Genomic DNA, 23,319 nt, shown 5'->3' on the forward strand with positions numbered 1-23,319 from the left:
CGATAATAAGTGAAGCAGCAACAGAAAAATAAACAAGGCAAGGCAAGTTTATTTATATAACACATTTCATACACAATGGTAACAAAAAGGAATTAAAATAATCATAAAAATAACATTGCTCCCACGCAATGTTCCCTCTAAGCTGAGCAAGTGCGCAACCACGCTCTTCTTCCACCGCGCCCACGCAGAATAAATAATGTGCCTCGCGCACACAAAATTGAATTGGGAAGCCATTTGATTGAATGCCGCCAGTGAAAGGGAAAAAATAGCAATGCTCGGGCAAACCGCTATAGAGCAGAAGTCACGACAGAGTTAGAAAGAGAACACGAGAGCCAACGCAAACGCAATGACATGTTAAATAAAACGTCCTCATGTATTAAAGAACAGTGGCTTGATTAAGTGCTGGAAATAGCGGAGGATGGGCAAAGAACAAAACTCTGAAACATGTACAGTCACACACAAGAGTATTGTACAAACTGTACTTCATAACGATGTTTAGACAGCTATAGAAGAATTCATATGTTCACGTTTTTTATATATTTAACACAGAAACTGAAGCAAAACTTAAGATGAGATCTATTCTATTCTGTTCTATCAGTTTCAATAGTTTTTTTCTGATAATATATTATATTAGGTCTATATTATAAACCTGATAACTAATTGACCTTTTTTTGAGTCTTTGACTTTGAGTCAAGGCTGTATTCATTTAAAAAATACAGAAAAACAGTGATATAGGGAAATATTGGTTTCATATTTCAATACCGATACTTTAAAATAGCATTTATTCCTGTGATCAAAGCTGAATTTTCAGCATCATTACTCCAGTCTTCAGTGTCCCATGATCCTTCAGAAATCACACTTTTTTGTGTGCATGCTGTAAAGGTCTGGTATAAAGAATGCTTTTGCTCATGTGCCCGAAATGTCCGCCCAATAGAGAAAAGTTTTTCTCAGCAAGAAAAAAAAATTAGAGGGAACATTGCTCCCACGGGTCCTTAAATTTGATACAACTAAATTGAAGAGTTGTTAAGGCCTTAGACAGTTTTAAATACGTTAAATTGTATAAGAAATAATTTTTCAAATTTTTCAAATAATTTTTCAAATAGATTTTTAAGAATTCTGCAGATACCTTGTAAATAGTAAACAAAAATCCTTGTTATTCATTGATATTTGTGTATTTGTACATTTTTTTGATTGACATTTATGGTCTTTATTTTATTTGGGCTAATTCAATTAATTTCCGGGCTACCAAAATCTGAAGAGTACCTGCCTGAAAGGCTACTAGAGATATTGAAATTTTGCGAGCCCTGTGTGTTTTGAGTCTAGATTTAAGTAGCCACAGAGTGAACCCTTAGTATTTTTAACTAACTTTTGGTCAGATCTGTTTAACCTCTGCACAACTTGAGGATGTGCTGATTGTCTTTCTAATATTACCGATCTTCTCAAAAAAGAAGAAAGCAAACTCATTGCACTCATCATTTAAATCTTAATTGCATATGACTCTAATTGCAGATGATTCTAAATTAATCTGATCATAATATAATTTTTTCAGTTATTTTCAAGCTAAAGTTTTAAACCCTTCTTCAGCAGTTTCAAGGTCAAGAGCAAAAATAACAAATGGAATACTACACTAGTTAATCAGTTATTTTAATTCTGTATTAGTACTTTACTGTACTATTATATTCAAAGAGTAAATTTTTTAATCCCTACAGTAGAATTTATGGAATATTTAAGACATTTCAGACCTTCAGTTTTGGTTGAGATCAATGTATGCTGTCACACAACTTACCTCAGTATCTCCAATTTGCACTTCATATCCTTCAGTCCAGTACAGAGAAGAATCACACCTGAATCCTGCAGATTATTATTGATCATGTGCAGCTCTTTCAGGTTGGTTTCTGATCCAAGAAGTGTAGCCAGAGCTGAACAGCTTTTGTCTGTTAAGTTACAATCATTTAGCCTACAAGGGAACATACATGACATCATAAAACTAAATGCATATAATACATCAATTAAATGCAAACATTAAATATGTTTACATTTTACATAAACAATAAATATATTTAAATTTATTGTGAATTGTGCAAATTGCATTTTAATGTGATATGCAGCAAATTTAATTTACAGAAATCAGATCTTCTGCATAAAAAACCTGAATGGATGTTTTTCTAATGTTTATATCATTAATGACAATGAGTTATACGTACATTTGAAGGCATGTTGCTTGGCTGTTAATTTAAAGCTTGCTTTTAGCTACAAAATTGTCCAAAAGTGATAACTGACCGAGGAAAATGAATATGCTCAACTTCAAACAAAATGATATTATACTGATAGTGTGTTGATATAGATGTTCTAATCATATAGTTGTGCTTGGAGAGTGAAAAACATTTGTATGTGCCCCGTGTTTCAAATGTTTAATTTGTGATAATGCAAGAAACATGCTAACTGAGAATGGCTACTAATCAAACACAACAGTAATATTAAATTATCAATAATAACTGAATATACATTATTTACTTTATTTCCCGTGAGTTGATTATATATGAACTGCCTTTTTTGTCAAATACTTTTGTCACTTAAATACCTTAACCAGGTTTAGTGTTTCCCTATTCCCAAAATAAAATCGTACTCATATTATGATGGCTAATATAACGCTCAGTTTGGTCAAAAATGACCGGGGCACAATAAAACAGCTCATAAATCTCTTATTTATGCAGTATTATCACCTAATGTTGGTGTCAATCTTTATGTCAGTTTGTTTTCTTTCAATTAGGACTAGTTTTGTGTTGATTTTTAGAACTGATTCATAACAGGCCTCATTAATCTCAACTTGTGTTTTTGAATGAAAAAAGCATTAGTTGTGGATAATTGTATCTATATTAAACAAAATATGAAAAAATGCACTGTTTAGCACACTAGCATGCTCTAGTGTTTAACCAAGAAATTTGTTTTGAAAATCTTTCATTTTGTACAAAATTAAAAAACAAAAATAGCTAAATTTAGCTTATAAAAATGGCAAAGTTGCAGAAATTTAATATGATATTTACAATGTCACTGATCAAAATTATTTTAATATTTAATTTTAATATATACATTTTAGGGGGGGCCATAGTGGAGGTTTATTTTTGAGAATTGTTAATGCAATTCTATGCATTTTGTCTCAAAACTTGTGTTGAACTAATGAAAATTTTGAATATTAGTACATTTCTCCTGTCAATCCATTTGTACAAATTTCAAACATCTGTATCTTATTTTACATTTTTGAAGACATTTATCACCTGAGTATCTTCAATTTACAGTGTCCATTCTGTAGTACATCAGTGAGCTGCTTCACTCCTGATTGTCCAGGATCATTTCCTATGAGATCCAGCTCTATCAGGTGTGAAGGGTTTGATCTCAGAGCTGAAGCCAGAGCTTTAAAACCTTGTTCTGTGATACTGCAGTTTGAAAGTCTAAGACAGAAACAAAACATAATCACTGTTATTCTAAAAATTACCTGAATAATCCCAAAAGTTAATTAGATTCCATTCTTTTTACAGATATACTGAAAGTTGGTTGCAAAAACTGATAAATAACTGTGGAGGAAAAAAAAGCCACAGAGAACTTTAATTTGATAGACATCAACAGAAATGTTGCCAATGCCAGGTGAAGGAAGTGACAGGCTTTTAGCCAATGCTGCTGGAGCTGCATGTGGAGCAGACCCATTGGTATCATAGGGGATATGGCTGCCATCAGGCCCAAGATACTCTGGAAAGCTTTAAGTGGAAAGAAAGCCCCAACTTGCAACCACATTGTGACTCATCTGCTAGCCGATTTTTGCAAAAATATACTAGGCACCTATCTTTAGCGAAGCAGCATGGAGAGCAGCTTCTGGGATGCTTCTGAAACAGCACGTGGCCGCGATCAGCTCTGGTGGCTGTATCAGAGCTCTAATGCGACACAGACGTGTGCAGTGTAAATAAGTGTTCAAACAGAATGGACACACTCTCTATCGGTCAGACATTAAATGTGTGTGCTCAAACCTTATCTTCTCTCCTGAATTTGCTGTTGACAGAAGCGCAACCTTATGGAGTGCGGACATCCACCAACAGAAACATAAATCGGATGTAAATCAGTATTTACATAGCACAACAGTAGTATATGTATCTGTCTCACACATGTCCTGCAAAATCACATCTACTGTCCTGCAACAGATCTACAGCCAGGTGGTCACCCTACAAGTCAGTCGTTGAAGTAATTCATGACGTGGATTGGCTATGGCCAATGTCGCTCTGCCACAATGTAGAAAGATCAATGTGAACTTCCCGGAAAGAATTGGGCAGGTCTCTGATGGGGGGGCTCAATGCTATCTCATGACCAATTCGTACATATTTTACAAAGTGGCTAATTCGCACAGATTCGTATGACCTCACTCATATGATTTTTGTACGATTTGTCTAGACCCCAGCAACTGGTAGGTTTAGCGGTGGGGTTAGGTGTAGGTCATTCTTACAAATTAATACGAATTGTGCAAAAAGCATATGAATTTGTGTGAGGTCGTACCAATTCATACCAATTAGCCACCTCGTAAAATATGTACAAATTGCCATGAGATCGGGCTGGGGGGCTCGCTGGCTGTTTTTTCCCTCCAAGGTTCCTGAGAGGGAGAAAAAACAGGGGAGCACAAGGGACGATGTTGCTATCTACAAAGAAAGTGATGAGAATGTAATGAGAACAGCATGCCTCTGTCAGCTTGCTCAGAGTGCTCATACACGGAATGCAGGAGCGCCCTGCATGATCCACATCGTGGCATGCTGCAAATGCTGCAAAAATATGCTCTTTCAGGCTAAATATGCTCTAATAGTATCGCCAGATAGCCGCAGCGGAGAGATGTCATTCTCAGCTATGTGAGCTGGCAGTGCTGCATTCCTCAGCAGGGGCTCTTCGACGATTCTTTCAGCGAGGAGATCATCTTTAGGCTGAAGGAGAACGATTCTGTAGAAATTGCATTCAACGCCTACTTATAAGGAGTTGCCTCCACCTAATTTGGCAGGCTTTGGCCATAGGTTTGTGCAGCTGCAGAAACGTTAACAAATCAGGCTTTAGTATTCAGAGGAAAACAGAGTTTCCCCCAAGCGTGATTCCATGCAATGTAAGAGGCCGTTAAAAGGGGCAATGGGATTACCAGATTTCACTCTCCTTTTTGCAGATGATTAACCAGCTATAACACACTGATCTGAATTCTGACACAACACAGTCAGAATTGATCTAGGACTGCAACTAATGATTAAATCAATGATAAACAATTAATTACAATAAAGAAAAACAGCGCCATCTAAGTGTTAACTCAGGAATCTACATATATAGAGTAGTCTATATCCAATTACTAAAATCCCTTTGGAGTTACTGCACTCATAATAATCACAATTACAGGCATTCCAGATACAATTTTAAACCTCAGATTGAAGTCCAACAACATCCAATGACAAATACTTAAAAGATTTCAGTCAGAGTTTTCGAGCTTCTTATTAAGCTCTGTCAATTCAATGCACATGCATGAGTTTGTCTTATCAAATCTTAATTCTTCAGATAGAACGTTGTTGCAGTCCTGCTCTACAAGCAATCATTGCTCATTGCTCATTTCATACCTGTAGCACTATTGAAAGTATGTATCCTTATAAGATCAAGCCTGTTCTAATGCCATTCTGAGGATAATATTTTTGATCAAGTCTGGTTTGTAATATGTGGTCTGGTTTTAATGGCTCTTTAATCATTAGTAGCTAGTTGCTGCCAGATTTAAATTTAGAAATTGTGCTTTTTAACACCTTGATAATGAAAGTTAGATAAGTTTAGGCAAATAATATATATACCAAAAAAAAATTAATCCAGCATTTGCACACTGCCCATATTTCTTAACAAAAGAAATAGTAAAACAGGACATTCATCTTTTGTATTTAGTTTTATCCAAATAATACATTGTTACACATTTTAAAGAATAAAAATACCTAAAACACCTGTTCTCTCACAACTTACCTCAGTATCTCCAACTCACACTTTACCCTCTTCAATCCAGTACAGATTTTCTTCACTCCTGCATCCTGCAGATTATTATTGTTCATGTTCAGCTCTTTCAGACTAGTATCTGATCCAAGAAGTTTAGCAAGATATGGACAGCTTTTGTCTGTTAAGTTACAATCATTTAGTCTGCAACGGAAATAAATCCCATCACAGAATTAGGAGGAATGTATACAATAAATTTTCAACATACAAATATGAAATATTTTCCCATTATTTTACATGAGCAGTAAACTACACTAACATTCCTATTTAAAAACGATGACATTTGCAAGATAAAATTAAGCATGTTTATTAAGATCAATAGCTTTAATAACAATGAGTTGCTTGATGAGTGTCTTGAGGAGGAGATTCTGGGGTTTTAATGATTTAAACATTTTAGGTTATGTAAGAGCGTACAGTATATGCTTTAAAGCAGAAATTGAAGAGAAGTACATAGTAAAAGTTAGTGAAAATATCTGAACCAATGTGTTGTGCACATTAAACAATCGATACACCACACGGATCTTCTACGTTTATTTACGCTTTGATTTGAATGAAAACAGTGTGTCCCTGTGGCGCAGCTGACATAGAAAAGCATACGCAATTTGCTTCCAGAGGATATTCTCCAAAATGGCGCTACAGTGACGCTACGGTGACTAATAATTGAAGTCATTATTTTTGTGTTCTTTCCGTACAAAAAGTATTCTCGTAGCTTCATAATGTTACGTTTGAATCACTGATGGCATATGGGCTATTTTGACGATGTCTTTCATACTTTTCTGGGCCTTGATAGTGTTCATTACTTGGCAGTCAATGGGACAGTCACAAGTTTTCAACCAAAATTTCTTAAATTGTGTTCCGAAGACAACGAAGCTTTTACGGGTTTGGAACGACATGGGGGTAAGTGATTAATGACAACATTTTCATTTTGGGGAGGAGTAACCCTTTAATGCATTGCAAAAAAAAAAGCATTACCACTTTAATGCATAAAAAAAAAAAAAACGTTATTCAATTTTAGTTGACTAAATCTACTGTAGATTTAGTCGACTAAAGTCGTATAATATTTTAGTTGACTAAAACTAAAACAATTCAGACTAAAATATAATAAACTAAATGGCATTTTAGTCAAAAGACTGACTAAAACTAAATCAAAATTTGCTGTCAAAATTAACACTGCTACATACTACATAAATATAAAAGGGACACTATTAATAAAAAGCAATAAATAATGAGCATTACACTTTAATTATCCTGTAATCATAAAAAAGAAGAAAAGATAAGAAAAATATAACATTAATCATATTTGTAAAGTGTTAAAGAATCCCCATAGCGCAATGAAGATAAATGCACATTTTAAATTAAACCAAAACATGATAAAATGCATTAAATGACTTACAGAGCTCTTTTGGAGGTTTTGATGACTGCTGATAGTCTAATGAGACACTCATCTGATTTCTTGAATTTCTGAAGCTCAAACTCCTCCAGCTCCTCCTCTGATGTCAACAACACAAAGGCCAAAGCAGACCACTGAGCAGGAGAAAGGTCACCAGATGAGAGACTTCCTTTGCTAAGGTGAGTCTGAATCTCTCTCACCAGAGTTTGGTCGTTCAGTTCATTCAGACAGTAGAACAGATTGATGGATCTCTCTGGAGACAGATTATCTTCTAATTTCTGCTTGATGTACTGAACTATTTCCTTCTTGCTCTGGTCATTGCTGTCTTGCTGTGTTAACAGACCTTGTAAGAGTCGTCGATTGGACTGGAGTGACAGAGCAAGAAGGAAGCGAAGGAAAAGGTCCAGATTTCCATTGTCACTCTCAAGTGCCTTGTCCACTGCGGTCTTGAGCAAATCAATCATGGCTTCATTGTTGTTTTCCTGTTCTGTAGAGTCTTGAGCAAATACACTTTTCTTGTTTTTGTCTAGAAACAGATGTGCATAAAGGGCTGCAATAAACTCTTGAATGCTCAAGTGAACAAAGCAATACATGGTACCGAGAATGATGCCTGTTTCCTCCTTAAAGATCTGGGTACACATGCCTGAATACACTGATGCCTTATCAATGTCAATACCACAGGCTTCCAGGTCTGATTCATAGAAGATCAGGTTATTTCTTTCCAGTTGATGAAATGCCAGTTTCCCCAGTGAAAGGATAGCATCTTTATTCCAGGAAACATCTGGTGTGTTTTCTCCACCATGCTTTCGGCGGATCTGCTGGATCTGAAAGCGGAGAAAGTGCGTGTACATTTGTGTCAGAGTCTTGGGAATGTCTTCAATATTTGATTCCTGCAGTGTTTTAGAGCCGTCGTCAGCCTGATTGTTTTTCAGGTTATTATTTCTTTTCTCCTCTAAAATGCTCTGGAGAACAGTGGCTGAAATCCAACAGAAGACTGGGATGTGGCACATAATAAATAGACTCTTGGATTTTTTAACATGATCAATGATTTCTTTGGCCTGATTTTCATCCATGAATCTTTTTTTGAAGTACTTCTCTTTTTGCGCATCACTGAACCCTCTGACCTCTGTCACCCGGTCGATACACTCAGGAGGAATCTTACTGGCAGCTGCTGGTCTGGTGGTGATCCAGATGACAGCAGAAGGAAGCAGATTTCCCTTGATGAGGTTCGTCAGGAGAACATCCAGAGAGGATGGTGAAGATACATCAGACCACATCTCATTACCCTGAAAGTTTAGAGGAAGACGACATTCATCCAGTCCATCAAGGATAAACATGACTTTGAACTGATTCCTTCTTGTGAGGTTCAGTCCTTTTGTCTTTGGGAAAAACTGAGTTATAAGGTCCATTAAACTTTGTTTTTTTTCCTCCTTTAAGTTCATCTCTCTGAATGGAAGAGGGAACATAAAACTGATATCCTGATTTTTTTTTCCTTCAGCCCAATCCAGAATAAACTTCTGCACAGAGACTGATTTTCCGATGCCAGCAATGCCTTGTGTCAGGACAGTTCTGATCTCCTTGTCTTGTTCAGGGGTTTCAAACATCTTTGTGCATTCAATGGGTATTTCTTGTGATTCATGATGCCTGGAAGAAACTTCAATTTGTCTTATCTCATGTTCAGTATTGACCTGTTCACTAAAACCTTGAGTGATATAGAGATCTGTGTAGATGTTATTCAGAAGTGTAGAGTCCCCTTGCTTTGCAATTCCTTCAGACACACATTGATACTTCTTCTTTAGGCTACATTTTAGCTGATGAATGAAAATAAGATCATCTAAACACAGGAGGGGGGGGGGGTGTCAGTTCATTTTCTTTAATACATTTATAAGCAGGGCTCCAGAATAAAATTTGAGAGCATTGGCAGCAGTGCCACTACGTTCTACACATGGTGGCACAAGAAGCAGATTCGGTAGCGCTGGGAGGGGTGGTTGAATGAAATTAAAACAAAAGATAATTTAATCATACATTTACTAATGCTTTACATTAATAAGTGCAGTTGCTAATAATATTACATGTTTATTCCTTAGTAATACACATTTCACTGTAAAGCACTGAACTTGATTTTAAACTGAACTTTTATTAATAATGTGCAAAATCTAATTTTGTGTTTTTCAAGGCACAGATTTTTCTTACTTCATACACAAAAAGTGCTCAACTTTTAAGTAAGTAAGTTAATGTCTTTTTTTATTTTAAATAAGTGTTTGTTTACTACAAAGTATATTTTAGTCATCCCTTTAAAAATAACAATTTTAACATCTGGTTTAGATCTTTAAAGTGCTGGAAATAGTTGTGTCAAATACTTGAACGTCATTGATTCATCAAAGTCATCAATTTCTCTTTCAAAAGGTCGTACAAACACTGAAATGAAGTATGTAATAACATTTGACTACATTGGTTCTGGAGTAAACCTTTTCTGAGCTTGGACCAGTTTGCATGCGCTGTGGTCAATTATTGGTCTGAATTAATAAATGGTCCACATTGTGCAGATTAAATGAGTAGTGCAGTTTCGTTACGCTTTTGTTTCATTTGCGGTTTAACGTTTCTCATATGAAAAAGAAATGGTGGCGCTTATGAATTGGGCAGCACAGTGGACAAAATTTAATTGCACCGGCAGAAAAAAAAATATCACAAAATACGACCATTTGGTTGCATTCTGGAGCCCTGATAAGTGACAATATGACAGATGGTCATGAGTCTCTTACCTTCTAGAGTATCAGCAGCTTCATCTTGCTTCATCTCCCTCAGGAAGTAGAGTGTGAGGTCAAGAGCTGCTTCTTTGATACTACATTTATTCTCATTAAAGTCCTTCACAAAGTATTGTGGGTTGTCGTTTTGTAATATTTTCTTAAACTTTTCAAGCTCATTCTTCAGGAATCGGATTATTTTGCTCTCAAGTTCCTGCAAAAAAAAAAAAAAAAAGACCTAATTTAAACCTAATTGTACATCCGTATTTTGCCAAAGCTATTTATAAATTTTAATTAATTAAATTTTTAAAATTAAATCTGTGTTCAATAACATATTTATAAACATTAAACACTTTTACCTGGAAGATCCCTAAAAGATTGTCTTTGAAATTCTTGTGGTTCCTGTGAGTCTGGAAGTCTGAATCTAATGTCTCATTTTGAATCCTGTTGGCAAATATATAGAACAAAATACTGCATTTCCAGGCACAATATTACAGAAATACCTGATAAACATATCATAGTTTATATAAATATTTGACCTAAAAAAAAAGTTTCATAATATGTATTCACGGATAAACTTTCTAACAGAGTCTGTGAGACCAAAAATCGGAAACACTTGAAATACCTTCTGACATTTGGTGTTTTTTTGTCACTGAAGTTCACTGGTGTATCATTTGACTGTTCACTCTTCACAGACACAGAGCTGGATACATGTGAGTCTGATCCGACACTAATGACATAAAGAGCAGAAAGAGAGAGAGAGAGAGAGAGAAAGAAGAAAAAAACTCTATAACACAGGAGGTATTTCAGTATCATTTAAAAGGTTTTAATGCTGCAAATGATAATTACTAATTAGATACAGTATAGCTGTGCATTTCATCCTGCTATGACTATGTTTGGATGGATATATTCATGTTTGGTTGCATGATCTTTATTTTCCATGCTGAATTTGCATGTACTGTATGCCTCTTAGTGATTGCCTGTCAGTGGTGGGAAAGTTACTCTGAAAATGTAATTAAACTACTGATTACTCCTTTTAAAAGTAATCACGTTACTGTTCTGATTACTTTATTTCAAAAGTAATTAGTTACATAGGTACATTACTTTTTTCTGTGACTACATCCATGAAATTTACTCGAAATCCCAGCATAAACGCTCCCGATAAATATTTGTTAATAAAGCATCAACATTCACAAACACTGTTATTTTTAACTAAAGCAAGCATAGGGTGCTGCGTAGCCTACATGGTTGGCATGGCAGAATGCCAGCAAATAGCGCTGCTTTTATAATCTCTAAAAAGATGGCATCAGTTCAACGCAATCTCACAAAGCTCTGTTATAACACAATGAATATGAGGGAGGAAAAGATAAAATCTTTTATCTTAGTGAGGAGGCGGGGCTGACCCTGTTGCTAGCTATGACACATTCTTTTGAAGACTGTGATTGGTTTGTTGTGAAGAAGGAAATAAAAGAGCGATTTTAAGAGTAAGGTGTATTATAAACCTTCACTTTGAAATTACAGGTGTAATTTTTCCTGTTTTACCGTACTCGCTCTCGCTCTCTTTCTCACACACACACATTATAAATGTCTATATATTCTTTATTTTTGATTTACCATGCTGTCATACTTACCGTATTTTATAGGAAATGAACAGAGACATAGCCTAATAAGTGCTGTAACAGACCCAAATCATCACTGCTGCATAGTTGCATTTTTCCAGTTGTCAGATATGTTAATGTAGTGATTACATTCATTTCTGGTGCTACGGCATTTCAGCGCGGTGTCTGAGATGTTAGCATGTCTTTAATAAGATCGGTCACAAACATGATCCCTGCACGATCTAATGTGTAGTGTCTTAATAACTCACTGTCATGCATTGTGTGCAACACATTTCTTCTCCCTCTTCATGTTTCGTCCATTTTCTCCACTGCTAAAGAAACTATTAAGCCTCTTAAAAGTCCTTGTCCGTACTCCTAACAATTTTGGACCTTAAGACCTCTTTTAAGGGTTAAGATGCTTTATGAATTACTTTTTTCTTTACTAGGATCTTTTCTTTAATTTTAAGAGGAAACACCCACATTTCTAAGAATTTTCTTAGAATTTTGTTACTAGGAGCAACTCTTAGCACTAACATTTTTAATGAATATGGGCCCAGATCTTTTAAAGTTGTGATTACCTCTTTTTACAAGTTATTAAAGTTGATTATCCATCTAAACAATACCTACGGCTTGTTAATAAAAGTGTTAAACTCGAAGGTCACGTCTCTGTTCTTCCTTCATTATGGGCTATTGATCTTGTGTTGCTGTGTTCAGTTATTTACGTGGGTATAAACCCCGGAGGCATAGTCGGAATCTAGTGTGATCGCAGAGTATCGCTTGGTTACAAATATATGCATAATGAATCTTTCATAATGTCTACAATTCGTGTGTTATAAGGAGAGGATTCGTGAGCACCCACATTTCAGCACTGGCCATTGCGTTCCAGAAATCAACATTACTCAACGCTGCAAATTGTAAGTCGCTTTGGATAAAAGCGTCTGCCAAATGACTAAATGTAAATGTGCAAATACGTGTTTTAAATACGATATTAGTTATTGTTGCTTCTGTGCAATAGATGAATAACAATTTATATGTTTTAGATATTTTATTTTTCGATATTTCTATTTTGCGGGAATCCCGTGAATCATTTTATTTTCCCGCATCCCGCACACGCATGGGAGTCTACCTGCCTGCACCAGCACTTGTCCATCTTGTCCTGCGCCGCACTCTGTTGCGTCATGTCTCTAAACCAGTGGTTCTCAAACCTGTCCTAGGGACCCCCAACCACAGCATATTTTGTATGTCTCCCTCATTTAACACACCTGATTCAACTCGTCAGCTCATTAGTAGAATCTGCAAGACTTGAACTGGGTGTGGCCTATGAGAGAGACATCGCAGGACAGGTTTGAGAACCACTGCTCTAAACCACTGGCACTAGACTCGACAGTGCATGTGCTACACCCTTTTTACAATCTAGATTATAAAACACTGCATTCTGTCAACAATGAAACGCAGCAGTAACAAATAGAGACCTCGGCTTGTAGCTATACTCTAATTACCATTTTGAAAATTCTAACACGTTAAATTAGTCCGTTACTAAAAAATAATCAAATTACAGTAACGCATAACTAAGTAATGCATTGCTGCCAACACTGTTGCCTGTGTAGTTGTTTTACTGAAAGAAGCTCCAGAATGAGGTGAATAATGGTCACCAAAATTGTGTGGTCAGTAATTTATTTTAAGTCTGCTTCAGTAAAGTTCTTTCACATACTACCCCTGTGGACAAATAAAGCTATAACGCTATACTGTAAAACACATGAAATACCTTTTGGTAGATGATGCTTTTTTCTCTCTGAAGTTCGGCATGCCACCTTTTGACAAGTCACTCTTTACAGACACAGAACTGGACACATATCATAAATGTAGACACTTTTTATACATTGTAATAAAATATATATATATATACATATATATGTTACTAATGCTGGGCACACACCACAAGATAATCGGGCTGATTTTGGGCCGATTTCTCCCCTTCCGACAATCCTAGGTAATCTCCCAATTATCTTGGTGGTTCTACAGATTATTTTATCAGATTTTCCTGTGGTGTTAAGAGTGAATGAATCTGCTCGGAAGAACGTCGGAGGTGCCCCGATCGTGAATCGTAAATATTCAACATGTTGAATCCTGATTTGTGGGGGGGAACCCCGAGGACACTACACACTATAGGAGCAAATCGGTTAAACCTATGATTTTATTCTCTCACATTTTGAAGATCTTATAAGATTTTAAAAATCTTTTAGTGTGTACCCAGCATTAGTTATTAAGTTTGACTGTCCATAAAGCCCTGTGTACCATGTATAGTTTAAAAGTATTTCAATGAATGAATTAATAAATAAATAATCAATCTTACCTCTGTTTCTCTGCGAGACTCATCTCAGACGGAGAGTTCTTTCCTGGCTCCTCTGCCATACTGCAGCTAAACATCGGGTTTTTCTATACAGTCAGCTTCTCAGTATGACCTGGAGATGATGATGTGTTATTGAGATCAATAATATAGCAGTTATTCAGGAAAATAATGAAAAAAAAAAAAAAAACACTATATAAAAGTTACAAGTTGATTACAAACAAATATACAGTATATGTAGAATAATCAAGTAGTCTGACACCTGACTCAAAGTATAAGGTCATTAGGGAATAGTCATTTATACTGTGCTTAACACTTTGAGTGAGAAAACTGAACCCAGTTTGTTACTTTCAGTACTAATATTTAATGTCTTTAACAAACTTTTGAACGGTAGTGTATTATACTGCAAAAGATATTCTCAGGTAACCTAAAATGCACATCATTTAGTTACATAATTTAGTCAAATCAAATATAAATAGCACATTAAAGTTAAAAGTTACACTCTTTGTGTGCTGTACGGGTCTGGTATATAGAATGTTTTTCCTCAGATGGCAGAAATGCCCACCCAATAGAGAAAAGTTTTGCTCAACAAGGGAAAAAAAATAAAGGGAACATTGCTGAGGGGTCAGCTAGAATATTTTAAATAAAGGGTTTAAAATATATCCAACTCTATAAATGACAAGTCAAAGCAAACGCATTTAAAACAAAACTGAAACAGGAACCAACATTGTGCTCACATAGCCTCTCTCATATGGCATGAATCCAAATGTTTCCATATTCACTATGTATTTGGATGTCAAACTATGATTTATTGTATGATTCATTCATTAATCCAAAATCCATGTACAGTATATAAAAAAAGTGCTTGGCACAAAATCACGGCAGTATTGTTGTCAAGCTGAATGGTACAGATTATACTATGGGCTATTTAAATTGAGCAGTGTGGTTTTTCCCATATTTGGTCGACTTTATTTTATTATGATAATTAGCAGGCTGTGATATCGAGTTTGAAATGCTAGAACTATGTTTTTGCATCTCTTTGTTTCAGGTTTAATTCAGATTTCCTCCGCTGGAGTAGAATTGGCTAGGTGGTGCAAGTCCTGGAAACGCAGTCACGAAAATGCAGCCTCTGGTATTGCAGAAATAAAGAATTGGGATTTTCCAGCCATCCGTGTTTTCACTGTTATATGGTAGGGGGCGCTATTACACATAATCTCCCAAAACAATTCTCCCAAAACTTATGCACATGTAAGCTAACCCAATCATCAGACTTTAAACAGCATATAAATCAAAACTACCACTGCCGAACAAAATACTGACCAGGAAGTGGTATAAGACTGTGAAACTTTGGGAGTGTTGATGGAAGCAATCTACTCCATCTACGTTTTGATCATCGTTCTGAATTAAATCCGGACAGTTTTTGGGAAAAAAAAAAATATTATTTTCACAGCTTGTTGTTCAAAATTTGGCTATTTTTAAAAGAAACTTAGCCACACCTATTTTTGTGACATTGTAAAATGCCTTTTTGATAGAGAAACGAAAGTTGTAACTGAGAAGCTAAACACTACACCTCTTACACCATTGGACTCTGATCACTGGACACTTTATAACTGAGTGTTTGTTGCACTCAGTTTTGTAGATAGTGGTGGATATAGGCATGGGAGACAGGAGCAACCACCCAGGGGTGTGGTTCCCAAAAGCATCATTAGCTAACTATGGTCATAACTAAGTTCCATTGAACTCTATTGGTAATGACGGCACTTGCAACCATAGCTGCTTTGAGAAATACACCCCAGGGGGCAAATACATGGAACGGGCGATCGGGTTTTTACCACTCATATGCATGGAACATCAATACCGTGTGGGTCATTTAACCTGGTCAGTGCCTGGAGAAGTACTCTCTCACTCAGGCACATTTTTATATTTATAACAAGTAGTTAACATTAAGTGACTTACATTTTAGACACAATATTACTTTTGTGTTTTTTTTTTCCAAAATGGCAGCTATGGGGCAAAGTGAGCTAAATGTCGTTGGGTAAATTGAGCCAGCATTTTATCTTACCCTACCATAAAGCACTGAATAAATTATCTGAATTAACTGGTATTTTAATGTGATGTTACACAACTGCTTTAGTTTATCATACTGTATATATATATATTATTTGTAGTTTAATAGGGACAGTGTACAACTGCACCAAATCAATCTATGATAAGAACCAGAAGATGCTTTTCATCACATTATAATCAGATATATCTTTCCACATGTAGTCTCTAATGGCCTGTTCGACACTGTAGAAAAGCTACCATGCCAAATTGTTCATCAGTTTCAGTAACATTTATTCCTTCATTCTAATTCAGTTTTGTATTTAATTTTACTCAAACACTCTGTTTAGTCTGTTTTTTGGGAAGATTTCAACTTTGGTGTTCGACATATTATTTCAGAAATGCAAACAATTAAAGATGGAAATTTAAACTTTAAGAAAATAAATAAGATTGTTTGAAAAAAGGAAATTTGATTATTAAATTAGTTTTAAAAAGAGATACATTATCTTTCAAATTGAACATGAACCAGATTCAGTCAGATGGTCAGTTTACACCCAGGTGGTTCATCTTACCCACTGACTCGGGTCAACTTACCCCTAACCTGGGGCAAACTGAGCCACAGGAACACTTTTTTACAAGAAGCCATATTTTTAGAACCCTTTGTCATAGATACATTCTCATAATTTAAAATGATAGGAAACATCCTGAAATTACTTTAGATACTTTGATTGTACTTCTGCGTCATTTTCCCTTATCTCGAGGAATACATAAGTAAAAAGCGGCTAATCTTAGCCCACTCTCCCCTACATGCAGAGGTGAAAATATTGAATGGTGAGTTGGTAAGAAACAAAACTTTCTGTATTGCAGTTTTACATGAAATTACACTCATATTTACTCATGAGCCAAAGAACCATAGCCCTTTTGCAGACATCATTTAATCATTACCTCGTGCTCACAATTTATTACTAATTTCAAAGGCTCACACAATAGCTGACTAATTGTGTTAAGTGCACTGAAACATTCTATTTAATCATAGCTGATATTTTTTTACACAAATACATTAAAGCATCGTTGATTTCACTTACCCGCATAACATCCGTTAGATGCTTTCGATTTTGCATCATGGTAAAACAACAGCCTAAAATAAAACGAGATACTTTATATTAAAAAGCGTTGCATAATGCATTTATAAAAGGATTACCTAACAATTAATTAAAAAATGTACTTGGAATTGCACAAGGGTCGTGAGCACCATGCAGTAACGAAAGCGTGTGGAGAATGGTTTCTCAACACAAACACTCGTCATGGCAAGAGTACATCCTTTAAGAGAGACTGCTTCTCTGAAAGTCTGGGTTTCCTGGAAGTGGCCAACTTTTAAACTGCTCACGTGGGTTAAACGGTTGTCAGGTTGCGTTAAGGTTTGTGAAGGCGCTCGATCTCAAGCATGAGATTTGAAAGAAATCTGATGTTTGGGTGCCTCTGAATTGCATCATCCTGATGATTAGCTACGTTTGTTTGTCTGTCTATCTATCTATCTATCTATCTATCTATCTATCTATCTATCTATCTATCTATCTATCTATCTATCTATCTATCTATCTATCTATCTGTCTATCTATCTATCTATCTATCTATCTATCTGTCTATCTGTCTGTCTGTCTGTCTGTCTGTCTGTCTGTCTATCTATCTCCATTTCGTCTTCTGGACTTGTCTGCAAAACTTTCAGTTTCTTTTACATCATTTATGTGTATGTTCACTACTGTGTGTACACCTGGATGGGTTAAATGCAGAGCACAAATTCCGTACACCATGCTTGGCCACACACCACTTCCCTTTCCCTTTCCTTTCTTTTAAAGGCACAAAAATGCGCCTTTCGGATGTTACAAAATGAGTCTTTTTGATGTAAGTAGTGTCAACAAGCAGAAAGAAAGAAAGAAAGACAGAAGGATTTATGCTTTATTTGTCTATATTATACATATATATTAAAATATTATACAATATAGACTAGCACTAGTCATATCCGGAACCAATAACTCATTTTCACCAGCTGAGGTCAGTGTCACCTCAGTTCTGAGCATCAGCAGTCAGATCATTTGGTCTTCTTTGCCCTAGCAATGGCTCTTTTATGTTCAAAGTTTCTCATAATATTGCAGAATTCTCTCTGGTAACTTCACTTTTCAGTTCTTATGGTTCTTGACTGGAGCTTGTTCTTTCTTGCTGTTATTTAGATCTAGATATGAGTGAGATGCTTTTATCTTCTTAAATGCTCTGTTCCTGGTTCTAATAGCTATTCCACATTCATTATTCCACAATGGAACTGCATTCCAACTCTTGTCACCTTCCCATGTCCAGGCACCAAACCTAAACCCTATTGTATTACTTTTATATTTTGCTCATATCTCAGCGCAACCATACGTTACAATCTATTTTTTTATATAGAGTCAAGCAGAATAAAACTAATAAGAATGTTTTTTTGCCATGCAAAAAAAGGTCTAGAGACCCCGATGACAAAAAAAGTTATCAAAAGAATTCATCAATTGGTTTATAAAATATAGTTTAAAGGGATAGTTCACCTAAAAATGAAAATTCTGTCATTAATTACTCACCCTCATGTTGTTCTAAACCCGAAATACCTTCGTTCATCTTTGGAACACAAATTAAGATATTTTTGATGAAATTAAGGACTTTCTGACACATGTGACATCAGTGGTTCAACTGTACAAAAATAACAACTTTTTCAACAATTCCTCTCCTCCGTGGCACCTATAGGCGCCATTATCCTCTGCTCGTAAACAACGATAGTGTTACCTTTGCAAATATTGCTCGCAGTGAGGACTTCAACAACCTCCTCCAGCTAGTGAAAACCATCACCACAAAAGGTCTGAATGCACAGGCCTACATAAAGAGGGCAGAGCTGCTAAGTGGGATATTCAAACCCGTCCAACTGAAGTCTGGTGCTCTCCAAATCTATGCACAGTGCCACATCTCCAACATTACTGAGAAATCAATGACAAAACATGCATGTGTTTACTTCACAAAACAGTGCTCTTCACAGTACTGCAGTCTCACACTTTCACTTTCCCTTTTTCACTTTCAAGTCACAAGGGAAATTACATTTGTTTGTGCTTCTGTTGCTGTACTGGAGGCTTCTCGCATGGCTCATCTTCAGACCGCAGTGGAAGAAGGACTTAACCTTCCCCCTGCCAATCCAAAGTCCATCACAGTGTCCCTCTGCATTAAAGACAGACTCTACCACAGAAAAAGTGCTCTGTGCAGGGAACATATTACATAACATGAGTAATGTGAGAGTAGCCTTGTGGAAATAAAATACATACATTACATTAAATTGACTCTGGCCAAATGACTTTTAATCAAGTTTTTCAGAAAGGGAGAGCTAAGGTGCAGAGGAAAAATCATAAGCGGGACAAAAAAAAACAAACAAAACAAGAGCATCCTGTCTCTGCAGCACTCTGACTGCAACAAGCATCATTCTTTATTGATGTTGTGGCTATAGAAGAAACAAACAAACAATAAATATAAAACATATAGCCTAAATGTAAAGCAAAAAAAGTAAAAAATGTATACAAATAAACAATACATTTATGATTCAATTAGTATATATTAAAAATTAAATTAAAAATACAATAAATACAGAATAAAAATATAAATGTTGCATTTGGTTAGGTGGTTGCCCAAAAATAAGAAAAGCAACAAATACAACAAGAAAAAAAGACTTTTCACCCACAAGAGGGCTCCAATGAAAAGCATTACAACTACTTTACCCCTTGAACTTGTTTCTATCTTCAGTTGGAGACGAGTAAAGTTAGGCTGAGTACAGTTACAAATCCCATGGTTCACATAAACAGGGAGGCCACACATAAATTAAATCTACCCAAAAGTAGATATTTATTAAGGTAATACATAAATGAATTAAGCAAACACAACTGAAACAGAAAACAGAAAATTAAAAAAATTAAAATAAACAGCTAATTAATAAAATTATAAAGCTTGGACGAACCAGTGTATGTTTTAATATAACTCACCCAACAAATCAAACAACATCCTAAATAAAAATGTCTCAGAAGATGAACGTCAGTAAAACTGGCACTGTGAGATCATACACAGTTTAAGTATGTACTTTTCCCCCATGCACTATAATTGAGAATTGAATAAATACACAATTTCAATAACACTAGTTGCTTTCTATTTTATCATGAAATGTAGTTAATACAAAATTCACACAATATTTCTCTACTTTTAGCCATTTAAAACAGACAAATACTTTATCACACAATAAGAACACTTAAAATCTTAAGGGTCCAAAGACTAATAGTATGCATTGAGGGGGAAAAAATGCATGTATATTAGGTAAATTACTAAAGTTTTTTTTTTGTAACTTTTGTTACTAGGAGGACAGCTGAGATTACTGGAAACCTCACTGACAGATGTGCTATTCTTGCTGTATTTGTTTTATACACATGTATCTCAGTTTCATTCATAACATAATTTAATGTATATAATGTCTGGACGCCAGAGGGCGCCCTCGCGCTGAAAACCCACAGATGCGTGATAATCGAAAATAATAGAAATGACACTCCAGGAAATCCATAACATGGACAAAGGCATCCAGCTATTGCTGTAACTGAGTAAAAAGAATATAGAAGCTTTTTGAATAAACACTCAACTGTGACAAGGCATCATACTATAATCACAGAAGGAAGTTATTTCTAACATTCAACTTATGTTAAGTAAAAACATGCTATAATGTTCTCTTTTGTTGGACAACAGGTTTAGAAACACTTCTCATTACAAGAGAAGATGTAATAAATGACCAGACAGACTCCAGACAATGCCTTTGAAAAGATTTAATAATGGCCAGGAGGATCTGACACCAGTCCCCCCAACAAAAAGAGTACAGTTTATACAGAGTAAGTGCATGACAGAAGTGATCATTAGATATTTCTTCTCTAATATTATTGGTTCTTCATGTGTGATAATTCAGCAAACCCTGTTACTAGCTCAAAGCAAATCTAGGTTTCTTGATTACTTCAGCTTGTTACTGAAGTCGTGAGGTTTATATATTTATATGTTTTCAGGCAGCTGTCTTGTGTTGTTTCCTCTTATTCAACACACAGTAACTTTGGCCAAAGTGTTAAGAGTCATTTAGTATTCAAAAGCATATAAATATTAATCCTGTAAGGAAAGGAAATGTTATTTATAATGAATAAAAAAAAAAAAAAACCTTTGATTATGTTTTTAATAACGTTTAGCACATAAACATACATACATGATGTTTTGTGTTTCAGAAAAGACTGTTGTGGGTTTTACTTCAAGGCACTTTTTCCCTTGACTGATGTAAAATTAATAGTAAATAAAAGAAAATGAGCAACACCAATTGCAAGACAAATCAAAAAACAAGAATGCTATCAAAACAAAGAACCTTGAAAACTGAAGTCTAAAGCTGAAGAAGAATGGCTGAACTGAAAATTATGTAAAGGCACTCATCGCCATCAAACTTTGATAATATTCTACAAGACAAATACATCAGCAAAATACAATAACAACAACAACAAAAACTGCCAATCACAGCTGAACACAATAGAACTGAAAAAGAGACTAGATGAAGACCTGTTGTGTCATTCATCTCACATGCACAAAAAACAAGCATACAAACAATTCACGAGTTCACACTTACATATATTTAGCACGGGTAAGGTAATGCTTATTTGGCGAGTATAGTAATGCGTAGTTGGCGTGCTGTCCTGGGGAAGGGCTCCGGGCTCAGGAATGGCCCGAACCCAGAGTACCCCCCATAGTCTGGTGAGAACTCTAGTGATACCGCTTGAGTGGAGAAGGGGCGGTGGAGGGATGCTGATTAACCATCAAATGAATAGAGGTATGTCAGCTGTATTTATATCCGTGCACTGATTAACTTGTGTGCGAACCTCCTGTGTTAATTAGGCTAACTATCTGACGTGCTCCTCCCAAACTTTGTTAATAAAACATCACATAAAATACTAATCAGCACCTCACTCCAGACAAACACCACATTAGTATTTTTGCAATGTTTAATGCAAGAGTATTTAACGTAGCTTCTATCATACATATCCATTTACAGGCATAATGCTTAGCAAAAAAAAAAAAAAAAAAAACATCCACGCTTATACCCTTGTGCATTCTTAAAGTCCTCTGCTGCTTTTTTTTTTTTTTCTCCATTCTGAGTATATTTAACTTTAATAAATATATTATAGTTTGGGTGTAGCTGGTATACACTCACCTAAAGGATTATTAGGAACACCTGTTCAATTTCTCATTAATGCAATTATCTAATCAACCAATCACATGGCAGTTGCTTCAATGCATTTAGGGGTGTGGTCCTGGTCAAGACAATCTCCTGAACTCCAAACTGAATGTCAGAATGGGAAAGAAAGGTGATTTAAGCAATTTTGAGCGTGGCATGGTTGTTGGAGCCAGACGGGCCGGTCTGAGTATTTCACAATCTGCTCAGTTACTGGGATTTTCACGCACAACCATTTCTACGGTTTACAAAGAATGGTGTGAAAACATCCAGTATGCGGCAGTCCTGTGGGCGAAAATGGCTTGTTGATGCTAGAGGTCAGAGGAGAATGGGCCGACTGATTCAAGCTGATAGAAGAGCAACTTTGACTGAAATATCCACTCGTTACAACCGAGGTATGCAGCAAAGCATTTGTGAAGCCACAACACGCACAACCTTGAGGTGGATGGGCTACAACAGCAGAAGACCCCACCGGGTACTACTCATCTCCACTACAAATAGGAAAAAGTTTTTTCAAATTTGCACGAGCTCACCAAAATTGGACGGTTGAAGACTGGAAAAATGTTGCCTGGTCTGATGAGTCTCGTTTTCTGTTGAGACATTCAGATGGTAGTGTCAGAATTTGGCGTAAACAGAATGAGAACATGGATCCATCATGCCTTGTTACCACTGTGCAGGCTGGTGGTGGTGGTGTAATGGTGTGGGGGATGTTTTCTTGGCACACTTTAGGCCCCTTAGTGCCAATTGGGCATCGTTTAAATGCCACGGCCTACCTGAGCATTGTTTCTGATCATGTCCATCCCTTTATGACCACCATGTACCCATACTCTGATGGCTACTTCCAGCAGGATAATGCACCATGT

General features: G+C 36.0%; 1 protein-coding gene across 4 annotated transcripts in view; it reads right to left on the minus strand.

Moving 5' to 3' along the window:
* LOC306874979 (uncharacterized protein) overlaps positions 1-17,861 on the minus strand; it is a 46,444-nt gene extending 28,583 nt beyond the window's left edge. For 3 of the 4 annotated variants that reach the window (XM_079425319.1, XM_079425321.1, XM_079425318.1), the window contains exons 1-11: positions 17,384-17,861; positions 17,244-17,296; positions 14,122-14,230; positions 13,534-13,611; positions 10,796-10,900; positions 10,530-10,614; positions 10,189-10,384; positions 7,430-9,260; positions 6,010-6,180; positions 3,276-3,449; positions 1,787-1,957 (exon numbers count right to left, since the gene is read on the minus strand). In XM_079425319.1, coding sequence (XP_079281445.1) covers positions 1,787-1,957; positions 3,276-3,449; positions 6,010-6,180; positions 7,430-9,260; positions 10,189-10,384; positions 10,530-10,614; positions 10,796-10,900; positions 13,534-13,611; positions 14,122-14,195 — 2,885 coding nt within the window. In that variant the 5' untranslated portion in view covers positions 14,196-14,230; positions 17,244-17,296; positions 17,384-17,861. The remainder of the gene's footprint in view (positions 1-1,786; positions 1,958-3,275; positions 3,450-6,009; positions 6,181-7,429; positions 9,261-10,188; positions 10,385-10,529; positions 10,615-10,795; positions 10,901-13,533; positions 13,612-14,121; positions 14,231-17,243; positions 17,297-17,383) is intronic. The other variant, XM_079425320.1, reaches the window with a different exon arrangement.
* Between the last annotated feature and the right edge of the window lie 5,458 nt (positions 17,862-23,319).

This window comes from Barbus barbus, assembly GCF_936440315.1.
Source record: "Barbus barbus genome assembly, chromosome: 9".
In the NCBI taxonomy this organism is placed as follows: Eukaryota; Metazoa; Chordata; class Actinopteri; order Cypriniformes; family Cyprinidae; genus Barbus; species Barbus barbus.